The sequence below is a fragment of the Thunnus thynnus genome, chromosome 17 (assembly GCF_963924715.1).
Source record: "Thunnus thynnus chromosome 17, fThuThy2.1, whole genome shotgun sequence".
NCBI lineage: Eukaryota > Metazoa > Chordata > Actinopteri > Scombriformes > Scombridae > Thunnus > Thunnus thynnus.
Window position 1 is genome coordinate 302,978 of NC_089533.1, and position 15,000 is coordinate 317,977.

Here is a 15,000-nt window from a genome sequence, read left to right on the forward strand (position 1 = left end):
ACTCCACTGTTGCCTAGCAACCGTCTCCTGTGGGGACAGAGGGAGGGGTTTAAATTTACCTGAAACTGATAGACAGGTGAGGAACTTAATGATTTTATTGTCCACAAATGATAAACAAACACATCAACAGACAAACAGAAAGCAACAGAACTGAAAGTGACACGTTCACACAGCCTGAAAGAATATAAATAAGAATAAATATAAAGAAAGAAAAACAGCAAAGAGCAACACGGATCTAAGCTAATATAAAGACATTAATCAATAAAACAAAGAAAGACATTGTATTTTATTTGTCATACTGTTGTATTTGTTACTGTTCAGTAAGAGATGAACACATCTGTTCACTTCCTTCTGAATATTTTGATCTGCAGACACTGAAATGTGTTCAACGATTGATCAGTTTGATCAGTTGACCTGCCGGATTTCTTGTTGGTTAAAAAAAAGAGTCAAACTGTGAAACGTTTTCAGAAGACTAGGGACATAATAAGCACAGTCATTCAACAGCTACAGTATTAACATCAGATCCACGAGCACAGTGTCATATAATGTAGTATTATAAGTACTGTAATGTACTGTAATAAGTACTGTATATGTGAGTACATGTGGGTGTAACATAAGGATAAAAAGATGAATAAATAAATAACCCATAATGATAATTGTAACAATAATAATAGAACAATACATACAATAAAAGTAAGGTATAATGCCCTTCAAGGTGTCCATTATCAGGAATTAATGGACGACGTGGAGACACATGACTCTGCAGAGTCCAAAAAAAATAAGACCATAAATTTATATTTTCATGCAGTTTGCAATCAATATCTAAAGTTTTTCACAAGCTGTAACTCTCCCTGGTAATATCTGAGGGTTTGACTAATACCTGGAACAATTATTACCATCCCATAAGGTTCTTATGCAATGGAAACATTGTTCACTACTCCAGTAAACAGGAAGAACCTTAGATACGACTTGGCAACAGCAGCTCAGCTCATAGAAGCCTTTGGCTCAGCTATGAGCCACAAAGCTAACGTTACACTAGTATTCAAAGTCAATAACATTATATACGATTGACAAACAGTAAATATAATTTGACAGTATGATAACAACAAGACGAGCTAGCTATCCAGCCATGACACTGTCCCCAAATCAATATCAAGATTTTCATGAACAAATAATGGGCCATGTGTGTTACCGGCCGCAGCCTGAAGTTTCTTGCTAACGTGCTGACGTGCTACGGTAAGCGTATTGTGTCATTTCCGGTTGCCAACTGTGGTTACTGACAGTGTTTTTGCTGCTCCCAGCTCAGTTAACTATATTTCTCACTACTGTGGATAAATACCTGCTATATATTTGAACGTACGCTAGTTCTGCTCAAATGTAGTTAGCCTAGTGTAGCTCCTACTCCCCCGGTAGTTCCCGAGCAGGGAGCTGGGGCCTGGGGCCAGAGCGGGCGACATAGAATCAAATTTTAAACTGCTGGATAAACGTAAATATGGGACGATTGTTATTCACATCGGCGGGAACAACACTACTACTACACTAATCAGAGGTCACTAAAATGAATGAATGAATGAATGAATTGAGTCGGTGTAAACATATGAAAAAACAATGTGGGACTCTGTAGTTTTCTCTGGACCGCTGCCTAATCTGACCAGTGATGTCATGTATAGCCGCATGTCCTCATTCAACCGCTGGCTGTCGAGGTGGCGTCCAGCAAACGATGTGGGCTTCATAGATAACTGGCAGACTTTCTGGGGAAGACCTGGTCTGACTAGGAGAGACGGCATACATCCCACTCTGGATGGAGCTGCTCTCATATCTAGAAATATGGCTGAGTTTATTAGTAGACCAAAACCATGACAACCCAGAGCTGAGACCAGGAAGCAGAGCTGCAGTCCTACACGCTTCTCTGCACCTCCATTAGAGCAGTTACCCACCCAAAACCACATAGAGACTGTGTCTGTCCCCAAAACCACATAGAGACCACGTCTGTCCCCAAAACCACATAGAGACCACGTCTGTCCCCAAAACCACATAGAGACTGCGTCTGTCCCCAAAACCACATGAATCCAGTCCTCCCAGTCATATTAATACTCACATTCCTCCAGACACTGGCCGAGGAGGAGGAGTCGCAGCCTAATTATCAACTCTAGACCTGAACTTCATTATAACTCATTAGAAAGTCTTGTTCTTAGTCTCTCAGCCAACCTGGAAAACTTTACAGCCAGTTCTATGTGTTATAGTGAACCGTCCTCCTGGTCCAGATTCTGAACTCTGATCTGAATTCTCAGAGTTTTTATCAAACTTAGTCCTTAGTACAGATAAAGTAATTATAGTAGGTGATTTAATATTCATGTGGACGTTGATAGTGACAGTCTCAGTACTGCATTTATCTCATTATTAGACTCAACTGGCTTCTCTCAGAGTGTAAATAATCCCACTCACTGTCTGAACCACACCCTCCACCTTGTTCTGATTTATGGGATTGAAATTGAACATTTGATAGTTTTTCCACAAAATCCTATTTTATCAGATCATTACTTAATAACTTTTGAATTCCTATTACTGGATTACACACCATTAGACAAAAATGTCCTCACTAGATGTCTCTCTGATAGTGTTGTAGATAAATTTAAGGAAGCAGTTCCATCAGTACTGAAGTCACTGCCATGTCTCAATACTACAGAGGACTCTTATGTTAACTTTAGTTCCTCCCAAATTGATAATCTTGTTGATAGTGCTGCAGGCTCATTACGAATAACACTCGACTCCATCGCCCCCTTAAAAAAGAAGATAATAAAACATAAGAGGTTAGCTCCATGGTTTAACTCCCAAACCTGCAAATTAAAGCAAACATCATGAAAATTGGAAAGGATTTGGCGTTCCACCAAAGTAGAAGAATCTCGCTTAGTCTGGCAAGATAGTGTTAAAACATATAGGAAGGCCCTCTGTAATGCCAGAGCCGCCTATTACTCAGCATTAATAGAAGAGAATAAAAACTGCCCTAGGTTCCTTTTCAGCACTTTGGCTGACAAAGAGTCATAACTCTACTGATCCATGTATTCCTATAGCTCTCAGTAGTAACGACTTTATGAGCTTCTTTAATGATAAAATTCTAACTATTAGAGACAAAATTAACCATCTCCTGCCCTCAACAGGCACCGTTCTCTCCCCAAACACAGGAACCTTAGAAACAGCTGTAAATCCTGACATATATTTGGACTGTTTTTCTCCAGTAGACTTGTCTGAACTAACTTCAATGATTTGTTCAGCTAAACCATCAACCTGTCTCTTAGATCCCATCCCAACTAGGCTGCTTAAGGAAGCCTTACCCTTAGTGAGCACTTCTTTACTAGATATGATCAATCTGTCTTTAGTAACAGGCTATGTACCACAGTCCTTTAAAGTAGCTGTAATTAAACCTCTTCTTAAGAAGCCTACTCTTGATTCAGGCGTTTTAGCCAATTATATTTATCAATGAAGCCAGATGAACCCAATCAGTTAAACAAACTCCAAACATGCCTTAAGGACATAAAGACCTGGATGACCTGCAATTTTCTGCTACTAAATTCAGATAAAACTGAAGTTATTGTGCTTGGCCCTAAACACCTTAGAAACACATTATCTAATGATAAAGCTACTCTGGATGGCATTACCCTGGCCTCCAGCACCACCGTAAGGAATCTGGGAGTTATCTTTGATCAGGATATGTCCTTTAACTCCCACATAAATCAAATCTCAAGGACTGCCTTTTTTCACTTACGTAATATCACAAAAATCAGGCACATCCTGTCCCTAAAAGATGCAGAAAAACTAGTTCACGCATTTGTTACTTCTAGGCTGGATTATTGCAATTCCTTATTATCAGGCTGCTCTAACAAGTCTCTAAAGACTCTCCAGCTGGTCCAGAATGCAGCTGCACGTGTTCTGACTAAAACTAGAAAAAGAGACCACATTTCTCCCATTTTAGCTTCGCTGCATTGGCTTCCTGTAAAATCTAGAATAGAATTTAAAATCCTTCTCCTAACTTATAAAGCCCTTAATGGTCAGGCACCATCATATCTTGAAGAGCTCATAGTACCGTATTATCCCACTAGAACACTGCGCTCCCAGTATGCAGCTTACTGGTGGTCCCTACAGTCTTTAAAAGTAGAATGGGAGGCAGAGCCTTCAGCTATCAGGCTCCTCTCCTGTGGAACCATCTTCCAGATTCAGTCCGGGGTGCAGACACCCTCTCTATGTTTAAGAGTAGGCTTAAAACTTTCCTTTTTGATAAAGCTTATAGTTAGGGCCGACCAGGCTCGCCTTGGATCAGCCCTTAGTTATGCTGCTATAGGCCTAGACTGCTGGGGGACTTCCAATGATGCACTGAGCTCCTCTCTCCTCCTCCTCCTCTCCATCTGTATGTATTCATGTAACATCAATGCATGTCACTAACTTCACTTCTTCCCCGCAGTTTTTTTAGCTCTGTTATCTCACAGGAAACCCCGGGTTGCAGGCCGAGTCTTCGCAGTCCTGTTGGTGTCCTTCCCTGGCTATTGCTGCTGTCATTGTGATTGTTATGATTGTTGTTATTCTTATATATTATATTATATCTTTTTAAACTTACATACTACAGTTTGTTATGTAAACGGAGGCTTTGACTGCATCCCTGTTACTATGGTTACTCATTTTAGTCAGTGCATTCATTTAGAACGGTGAACAGACAGATTCACTGGAACTACTTAATAGGTGTCCATTATCAGGAATTAATGGACACCCTGCAGCCAATCAGAATCGGGTATTCACCCAGACCATGGTGTAAATGATGAAGAACACTGCCTTTAGCAGGGCACATCAGTGGTTCTAATATGAGCCAAATAAGAGGCCACACAGGGTCACTGATCACTTTCAGTCTGTTGGCACTTTCATATGATGTTGCACTCATCCATTCCTTCATGTCAGGAGCTTTAACTGATTTCTTACAATTAATCTATGACAAAGCCGACCATTAAGACTGAGGATACACACTTTGTCACATTTAGCATTTGGGATTTCTCCCCCAACAGACACAAGCTGAGAGTCAGAGGAGTAATTAAACCATTAAACCATTCACTTAGAAATCCCACAACTGAAACTAAGAATGTTCTGACGCCATATAAACTGCAGAAATGTTCCACTTACAGCACAAATTATCCTTCATTATTTTCATTCTCTGTAGTCTTAATGGTGTGTGATATTATGTATGTAATACTTTGTATTGTCTAAATTTCCCCTTTGCCTCCTTTATAAATGTCCCACACACCTTCCTAGATTCTGCTGCAGTTTAATATTGGAACAATTACTGCTTATATTGTTATTTATATACTGTATTTATAAAATTGTGAAGCCATGTGGCATCCCTGTGGCAACATAAAATACATAATAGGATTATTATCAATACTGTTGACCATGGAGGTCAACAATTTTTAATCTGTAAATAAAAATGTTCTTTACCTTTCAGGCCAAATTTATTCGTTAGATGTCTGTAAGACAGGAAATAATTATCTATAGAGATCTCCAAAACATCGTATACCACTGGAATGCCAGTGTTTCCAGTACACTGGTGTTTTCCCAGTGATTAATGAAGGATTATTCCATATTGAAGAATATCTATGTACATAAAGTGACAGTTTAAGCAGGCTGTAAATTGTGGTCCATATCTTTCTAGAATTTAAATTAATAGGATTAATTATATTTAGTTTCTCAGATTATACATCCATAGGACTAAATGGTCACTATCTACTCACTCTGTCTTCTCCCAGCTGCCAGAGTTGCATTAATTTGGCAAAATCAAAGGATAAAGCATACAGTGTAAGGCTGGGCAGGCCTACTCCTCCACCATAGTTTGCTTGTTTTGATTCTTGGTCTTTTCCCGTCCCACGGCAACTGCTAAACCGTACCTTCATATTTATTAAAAATGTTAGGTGGTATTGTAAGTGGTAAAATACTTGATAAGTAATCAAACCAGGGAACTGTAGTCATATTCAAAATACTGATTTTACCCCATAATGTGAGTTTCAGTTTCTCCCATTTATCTAAATTTGTTTTGATCTTATGTAACAACAGATTAAAATGTATCAATGGCATTTCTTCCATATCCCGACTTCATCTAATTTTGCGTTCATATTATTGATCACAGCTGCTGTAATGAGTCGGGATGTCTGCTGTCTACAAACAGGCTCATCACAGCCAGAGCATGTTTACATCAGCTCACTTCAGTCTGTTTAAATGTTGTTCTGTGTAGAATCACACTTACAGCTGTGAAGGAAAAAGCCTCAGCTGATTGATTCTCTCCAGAAGCGCTCGCATCTGCCTCTTACTCCTCCAAAACTCAAAAAAGGACATTTTTCTGTTTGTCATGGCAGCAGCTCTCTGTCCTCTGCATCCACCTGTCTCACCTGTCCTCACTACCTGTCTGTCTGTCTGTCTGTCTGGCGTTTCTTTTCTCACTTCTCCGCTTCTATGTTCAGTTCAGTCATCCACAGTGATATGTCTGCAGGGTTGGGTCATTACAGGTTTGCTCCACCCTGCCCCATCCATCGTTATGGTAACGGTGATTATGTTCAAACTTCAGCTCTACAAGTCTTTGCTTTCTTTGTCCTTCACAATCTTTCCTTCTGCTCTTCATGAACAGATGTCATTATTCCACTGCCAACACACACACACACACACACACACACACACACACACACACACACACTTGTCTCTGGTGTCTTCAGCGTTGCCAGGGTTGACCCCACCCTTGCGTTGCCATGGCAGCAGCAGCTGTTGCGAGTCATCAGTTTGACCCCTTTGGTGTAAAGTTTCATTCACTAAGATGACCCAGCTCATTCCAACACACACACACACACACACACACACACACACACACACACACTTCAAGGGTTCATTCCTCTCTGTGTTCCTACATGATTTTCTTTCAGCCCCTCCTCACCTCCCTCTGATAAACCGCTGACCTCCTCCTCTCCCAGTCTACACTCCTTGTTTTCTTGTTTCCTCTCTGTTTCCTTGTTTACTTTTTCCTCACCTGGGAGACCTGCAGCTTTAACTCATCTTCACCTGCATGAACAAACTACTGAATCAGCCCTGATCAACTTGAACCAAACATCCTGTACCCCATGAATACACATACCGTTACACCAGTAGGCGCTAGACTAACCCCCCAACCCCTAACCTCCTAATCCTTACCCCTTAACTCGGACCCTCTACTCTTTAGCCCTTAACCCTAACCCCCTAACCCTTAGTCCTTAACTCGAACCCCCTACTCCTTAGCCCTTAACCCTAACCCCTTAACCCTTAGCCCTTAACCCTAACCCCCTAACCCTTAGTCCTTAACCCTAACCCCCTAACCCTTAGTCCTTAACTCGAACCCCCTACTCCTTAGCCCTTAACCCTAACCCCCTAACCCTTAGTCCTTAACTCGAACCCCCTACTCCTTAGCCCTTAACCCTAACCCCCTAACCCTTAGCCCTTAACCCTAACCCCCTAACCCTTAGCCCTTAACCCTAACCCCCTAACCCTTAGCCCTTAACTCGAACCCCCAATCCTTAGCCCTTAACCCTAACCCCCTAACCCTTAGCCCTTAACTCAAACCCCCTAATCCTTAGCCCTTAACTCAAACCCCCTAATCCTTAGCCCTTAACCCTAACCCCCTAACCCTTAGCCCTTAACCCTAACCCCCTAATCCTTAGCCCTTAACCCTAACCCCCTACTCCTTAGCCCTTAACCCTAACCCCCTAACCCTTAGCCCTTAACCCTAACCCCTAACCCCCTAACCCTTAGCCCTTAACCCTAACCCCTAACCCCCTAACCCCCTAACCCTTAGCCCTTAATCCTAACCCCCTAACCCTTAACCCTAACCTCCTAATCCTTAGCCCTTAACCCTAACCCCCTAACCCTTAGCCCTTAACCCTAACCCCTAACCCCCTAACCCTTAGCCCTTAACCCTAACCCCCTAATCCTTAGCCCTTAACCCTAACCCCCTAACCCTTAGCCCTTAACTCGAACCCCCTAATCCTTAGCCCTTAACCCTAACCCCCTAACCCTTAGCCCTTAACTTGAACCCCCTACTCCGTAGCACTTAACCCTAACCCCCTAATCCTTAGCCCTTAACCCTAACCCCCTAATCATTAGCCCTTAATCCTAACCCCCTAACCCTTAGCCCTTAACCCTAACCCCCTAACCCTTAGCCCTTAACCCTAACCCCCTAACCCTTAGCCCTTAACTCGAACTCCCTACTCCTTAGCCCTTAACCCTAACCCCCTAACCCTTAGCCCTTAACTCGAACTCCCTACTCCTTAGCCCTTAACCCTAACCCCCTAACCCTTAGCCCTTAACCCTAACCCCCTAACCCTTAGCCCTTAACTTGGACCCCCTAATCCTTAGCCCTTAACCCTAACCCCCTAACCTGTAGCCCTTAACCCTAACCCCCTAACCCCTAGCCCTTAACCCTAACCCCTCATCCCGTGAGTAAGATCTTTGAGAAAGAAGTATTTGATCAAATACAAGAGTACATCTCAGTAAATAATCTGATAACAAACTTCCAGCATGCTTACAGAAAGGACACTCTTAATGCACAGCTTCAGTGCAAATGACAGATGACTGGTACAGAGATCTGGACAACAAAATGATATGTGGTAAAGGCGTACTAGATTTTATGGCAGCATTTGATGTTACTGACCACAAGCTTCTTCCTGAAAAGCTTGAGTGCTAAGGATTTAGACCATCTGCAGTTGCCTGGATGGAAAGCTATCTGGTAAACAGATGGCAGGGAGTCTTCTTTAATGGAAATTACTCAGATAGCATGTCTGAAGAATGTGGAGTTCCGCAAGGGAGCTGCCTAGGCCCACTTATGTATTCCAATTTTTACCAATGATTTACCTCTCGTACTAAATAATGCTAAATTAACTATGTATGCAGATGACACTACTGTACATGCATCAGCAACAACACCTGCTGATTTGACTGACATCTTGAGGGGAACTAGATATTATTGGAAAGTGGATTTTTGAAAACTAGCGGAAGACTAGCTGTGCTTTAGGGCACAGCTAATGGGGATACTAAGAAATACACAAATAAACAAATAACCCCCTAATCCCTAGCCCTTAACCCTAACCCCCTAAACCCTAATCACTATCCCTTAACCCTAGACCCCTAACCCCTAACCCCCTAATCCTTAGCCCTTAATGCCAGTGAAGTGAAGGTTTAATTTATCATGCAAGCCTATCTTTAGTGCTAGCCAGGTAAAGTTGACAGAGACAGGAGAGGGACGAAAGTAACATGTAGGGTTTTTCCATTGGCACTTTTGGCCATGCTGAGTCAAACCATGCATAGATTTTCATCACCAGTTTAAACATGCCAAGTTACACCCAAGATGGACCATCTCCAGACATGAGCTCAACTCATGTCTGTGCTGGAGACCAGAGAGAAAGCTGTTTTTAAAAGCCTCAGTGTGTTCAGCTCTCAGTACTTTCATAGAACCTGAGTCTCTGTGGTTTGAAGTTTAATTTTGTTTTTACTTGCGGATGTCTACTTTATTTTACTGTTTCCTTGCTTTCAACCATGTCTGAGTTATGTTAAATTACTGCAGATGAAAACATTTCCTGCTTCTGCTGCTTCATATCTCACTAGTAAGCACCACACCACCAACAAGATGCATTTAAACAATTTATTAACCAAAAAGACATGATTGGTGTGTGAGGGTTGAAATTTAGTTGTAGGTCTTTTGCTTGCTGTTGCATTGTGGGGAAGCTTCAGTAGAGAATCCATGATAGCACCTCAAAAAACCTCCAGTTACTTAAGACAAGACAAGATCGAACGGGTCTAAGATCTTTGAAATCTGGATAGATGTGGTGATATGCTTGGGGGGACCACCTGCCCATGAGTTGTATTAAGTGTTCTGGGATGGCACTTTGGAGGCTGATGTGGTCCCAGATAGCATATGGAAGTGGGCCACTTCAGGCAATGATGCAGCACTGCTGGCCTTCTTCTGGCCTGGACAAAATGGATGTGAGCCTGAAATGGCCCACATGTAAAATAGCAAATATGGCCCAAATATGCCAAATGAAATGTGGGCCTTTTTTGGTAAAGATGTGGTGCTCTCTTGATGTGGGCCAGTTCTGGTTTATCTGATTTGTTCTTGGTTGACATACGGCTTGCTTGTGGCCCAGATCTGGCAGACAGGAGCAGACTGCCCAAGTGCCATCATTCCATGTGTTATGTGGGCTGGATGAAAGTGCCGAATGTGTTGGGCGTTGGATCTGGGCCACAGCAATTTTGCTATCTGGGGTGGATCTCATCCTGAAGGAGTGTCCGGGGTAATGAACGGGTGAAATGCTAGACAAGGCGATTACATGGAGGAAGTGCTGGTGGAACCAGCAACAAGTAGCTACTTGTCCAGATTCAGAGGTGAAGAGAGGATGTGTCAATAATATACTCTGGGATTTCCAGAATTAAAAATAATTTGCAAAGGTCTCAAAAGGATTCAGCAGAGATTGGACTTTGGAGTAAAAATGTGTATGAACTGACCGGACTGATTGGTTTCAATTCACTTTAAGTAGAATACCATGGTGTTGTCTGAGAAACAAGATGAGTCTGAAATGCAAGCATTGTGGTGTGGGTTGAAGTGAAGGTTTGAGGTGGTGAATTTAGAGCATCTGAGGAAATGATGAATGCAAGCAAGAACATGGTTTCTTAAGTTTGATTAACTTGAGGAATGCTGTACCTGAAGCAGATGCTGTCGATGCAGACTAACAGCAAATTGGCAGTAAGAGGAAGGCGTTGAGGATTATGAGCTGGCTCTTGGCATAGAAGTCCTCTGAGGAGTGAAGTTATCTGTGGTTGGCTAGAAGCCAGGCCCGGGCTGCTGGTTCGGAGTTTTGAGAAGAAGCTAAGGCCACTAGGATGATATGTGTTTTGATGACTTTTATGGACTGGGCGTACGTAATGAAATGGTCATGGTGATGACATTGAACAACGGGAAAGTTATGTTGCACTGGTCATGAAAGCAATGACAACTGAATAGACTGCATGATCTTGGTTGGACATTTGACAGAGAACCATCGTCCACCATGGAAACCCAGTGGAAACAGTTGCTGGAGTGGGCAGCTGGAGGTGCTGGCATCCCGGTGCCAGGTTCCCCTGCTAAGGCTGGCTGATCTGATTGCTGGAGCTGGATGGCGAGGGGTACTGAAATCCTGGTGCCATTTGCCCTGGATGATTTAGACTGCTGGTGCTGATTGGTGGTGTTGAAAACCTGATAGGAGGTTGAGGGCCCTGGATTTCTGGTGTTGGGTGCTCTATCTGAAATACTGAAGTGAGGTGATAATGGGCAATTGGGCAACTGGCAACCCAGTGTCGAATAATGGAAACAGCATAAAGCTACTAAAGTAATGTTGGATTAGTTGTATTGGTGACTGGCAAGGTACCAAAATAGTACAGTGGAAACCGTTTATAGTGATCACGTCTGTCCAGGTCAAATTGATCACTATAAGCAGATGATTATTATAACTATATATCTAAATCTAATGCAGATTACTAATTGACATTTGGATGCTACAGCCAGCGATTGGACTGATTAGAGCTGCAACCCTGCCGTGAGGGAAGACAAAATATTACTAGGAGGACATTTCTCTTTGTTTGATGACGTTAAAAGTAAAGTTAGGCTTTGCTGTTGGTTTCCCGACTCATTTTAAAAAAGACAAGAGAGAGAGAGAGAGAGAGAGAAGCAGTGGTCGAACGAGCTAGAGAGTGGATGAGGAGAGGGCGCAGTGGTAATGAGAAAGCCAGTGAATAAGAGGAACAAAACATTATTTTCTGAATGTTTCACAGCGGTTACAAATAAACACAACCACACCCCGCACCTCCACACAAACCTGCAGAGGTGCACTGCAACGCCTGATAATGGTGACACAAGTAAATATCATAGCAATAAGATTAAAAAAAATAGTAACCATAGTTTTAAAATGTTTTCATGTATTAAAAGAGCCAAAATGAACACTATAAGCGGACTACTTGATTATTATAAGTAAATTATTTAAACAGCAGTTGTATAGGAATGATTCTGTCCCAAGCTTTTTGATCCATATAAGCGGTTTCCACTTTATTAATGAAGTGATGTTAGATTACTTGTATTAGTAACTTGCAACCTGATGCACATAATGACAGACGTTGCTGACGTGATGTTATATTAGTTGTATTAGAAACTGGCAACCTGGTGCACATGACAGCAGACATTACTACAGTGACATTAAATTAGTGGTATTAGTAACTGCCAGTAACTATAGAAAAGTCTGGCTTTATTTTCGCTGTGGTTGAAGGGAATGCCTTCCTTTCCAGGAATAGTTGGAGTCTGGCGACGGTTCAGTCTGTGATGTTGGGCTCCATTGTGGATCTGAAGACAGCTGGATCAAAGAGGAGGGTGCACTGTAGAGAGGCACCATAGAGAGTTGAGGCCGCCCTCACTGACAGAGAAGAGGAGACCTGATATTTATCGGGAGTCAGAAAGATCTCGTTAGGGGAGCTTGATTGGAGGTGCCCATGAGGCCATGGTGTGTGCACCGCTGAGTGCAGTGGCTCCACTGTGACGCTTGGCTTTGGTCTGACTGCTGTGTCGTGGCTGGAGGAGAACTGGTTTCATCAAATCATCTAAATTAGACAGGTTGATCTGCAGTTCGTGATCCATGATGAGTTTAATCTTTTTGTCTGTTTGGAATCCAAATGATGATGTTTGCCCAAGTTTTAGATGACGCAATCTTCCAATTAGGTATGACGCATGATCTGTCTGGCGAGAAATCAGACAAACAGCTAATATCTGGTGGTAGCTTGAGCTTGTTGCTGGAATGACTGTGAGAAGCTAGACTGAGGCTGCATGCACAGAAAGTGAGAACAAGTGCAGAATACGAGCGCAAATAGCACATTGTTCATGTAATGAGCTATGTGAACTATGTAGTACTGAATTGAGGAGTTAGAGTGTTAAAACTGTTTTTCACTATTTCTGTGCTCAGGACTTTTTGGGCAGGCCTGAAATGGTGCCTCCATGATGTAGAGAGGTTACTAGTATGACCCCTCCCCCACTGTCAAAACACTAGTGCACATGTACTCATAGTTACTATTTTTACACTGGGTAGTTTTACAAACTTTCATCAGAGACAACTGGGATTCACTTCAAATAATCAGCTGTTACTGGTGAATGAGGCGATTTTCTATCAACGTTAGCGCTCAATGAGTTATTTTAAACCCAGCTGAAGCGTCCGTTGACGAGTGGAGCCGCCAGCAGCTTCAGCTTAAACACCAGCTGTGCGGCTGGGACGTCCCCGGCCAGAGGGAAAGCGTTTGACGGGCAGCAATTCACCAAAAAGCAGCATGAGAGGCTTTTGCTCCAAGGGCGACGGCCACAATGAAGCCGTTTTTCAGCAGAGTGAGTAACGCTGAGTGCACCAAACTCCATTAAAAAAAAAACCCAATTTGATATAATGATGATTGGTGATGGATCGATTGTTTACTAGTCATTTAAGTTACATTTTTAAAGAAACAAGTCTACATTTACCTACAAAATATGTGCTGAATTAAACAGTGGCTCCTAATGTTACTTTATTTTTAAATTGTCGACCATGTTGCAGCCTTACAACTACAGACAAGATGTTTTTGTGTATTTTGTGTGACAATTGTGTATTTTTATACAGGAGTTTGGTATGAGCATTGTTAACTCAGAGGGTGTTCAGTTGGGCCGCGTTCTCAGCACCCTCAGTGGACACCCCCAGCATTTCAGAGCAGAAAATATTCCTCATTTTTACACCACTTTGAAGACAAATTTTGTATTTTTTTTAATCATTCAAAATTAGCTGGGTGGTTAATTACACATTTTTCTGTGGTGTGACAAACTCAGAACACATATTAATTGTTTTACACAGACTTTAATGAACTTATCACTGTCAGACTGATCTGATTACAATCAATTACTAATCAAAGAAATATTGGTTTAAGTGATTTTACAGTGAACTTTATTTTCACTGACATCACTTTGTCACTTTGACTAAATACAGAAAATATAGTTTCTTACCAAGTTAACCTGTCTGTCTGTCTGTCTCTCACAGATCATCTATCAGCTCTGTGACTGCTGGTTCCCACAAATATTAGGCTACACGCTGCTAAATACAGTAACAAGCACACACCCATACACACATACACATACACATACACATACACACACACACACAGACACACACACAAGTGCACACACACACATTTGCTGTGGTGCCAGTTGTATTTAAGAAGCAGTAATAATAATAATGATGTGAAATAAAGTGTTAATGTGTTGAAACGTTAAAGTTAGATACTGTACTACATCAATGTTAGCAGAGTTGGCTGTAAGCTAAGTGCCAATAAAGCATCAGCGTTAGCAGAGTTAGCTGTAGGCTAAGTGCCAATACAACATCCGTATTAGCAGAGTTGGCTGTAAGCTAAGTGCCAATAAAGCATCAGCGTTAGCAGAGTTAGCTGTAGGCTAAGTGCCAATACAACATCCGTATTAGCAGACTTGTCTGTAAGCTAAGTGCCAATACGCATCAGTGTTAGCAGAGTTAGCTGTAAGCTAAGTACCAATAAAGCATCAGCGTTAGCAGAGTTAGCTGTAAGCTAAGTGCCAATAAAGCATCGGTGTTAGCAGAGTTAGCTGTAAGCTAAGTGCCAATAAAGCATCGGTGTTAGCAGAGTTAGCTGTAAGCTAAGTGCCAATAAAGCATCGGTGTTAGCAGAGTTAGCTGTAAGCTAAGTGCCAATAAAGCATCGGTGTTAGCAGAGTTAGCTGTAAGCTAATGGCTTGATGCTGCTGCTTCTTCAAGGCCTCCAACAGCTCAATTGACAGTAGAGGGTGCAAATGTGCCACCACCTCTGAAGAGCAAGAGCCTCCTTCTGTGAGCAGCCATGATGCACCTGCTAGCGTAAGTGCTAGCTGTGGAAGACAACCCATAGATGACCTTG

The 15,000-nt window shown here is 42.2% G+C and overlaps 1 protein-coding gene across 5 annotated transcripts in view; it reads right to left on the reverse strand.

Moving 5' to 3' along the window:
- Nucleotides 1–15,000, reverse strand: part of scn4ab (sodium channel, voltage-gated, type IV, alpha, b) — a 65,383-nt gene that overhangs the window by 37,393 nt on the left and 12,990 nt on the right. For 3 of the 5 annotated variants that reach the window (XM_067570684.1, XM_067570687.1, XM_067570685.1), the window contains one exon: nt 1–27. This exon is cut by the window's left edge and continues 157 nt beyond it. Coding sequence is in view for 2 of the 5 variants with exons in the window: in XM_067570683.1 (XP_067426784.1) it covers nt 1–27; nt 6,278–6,381 (131 nt within the window). In the remaining 3 variants the exon portion in view is untranslated. Of the gene's footprint in view, nt 28–6,277; nt 7,146–15,000 lie in introns of those variants that run through there. The other 2 variants (XM_067570683.1, XM_067570682.1) reach the window with 1 other exon arrangement.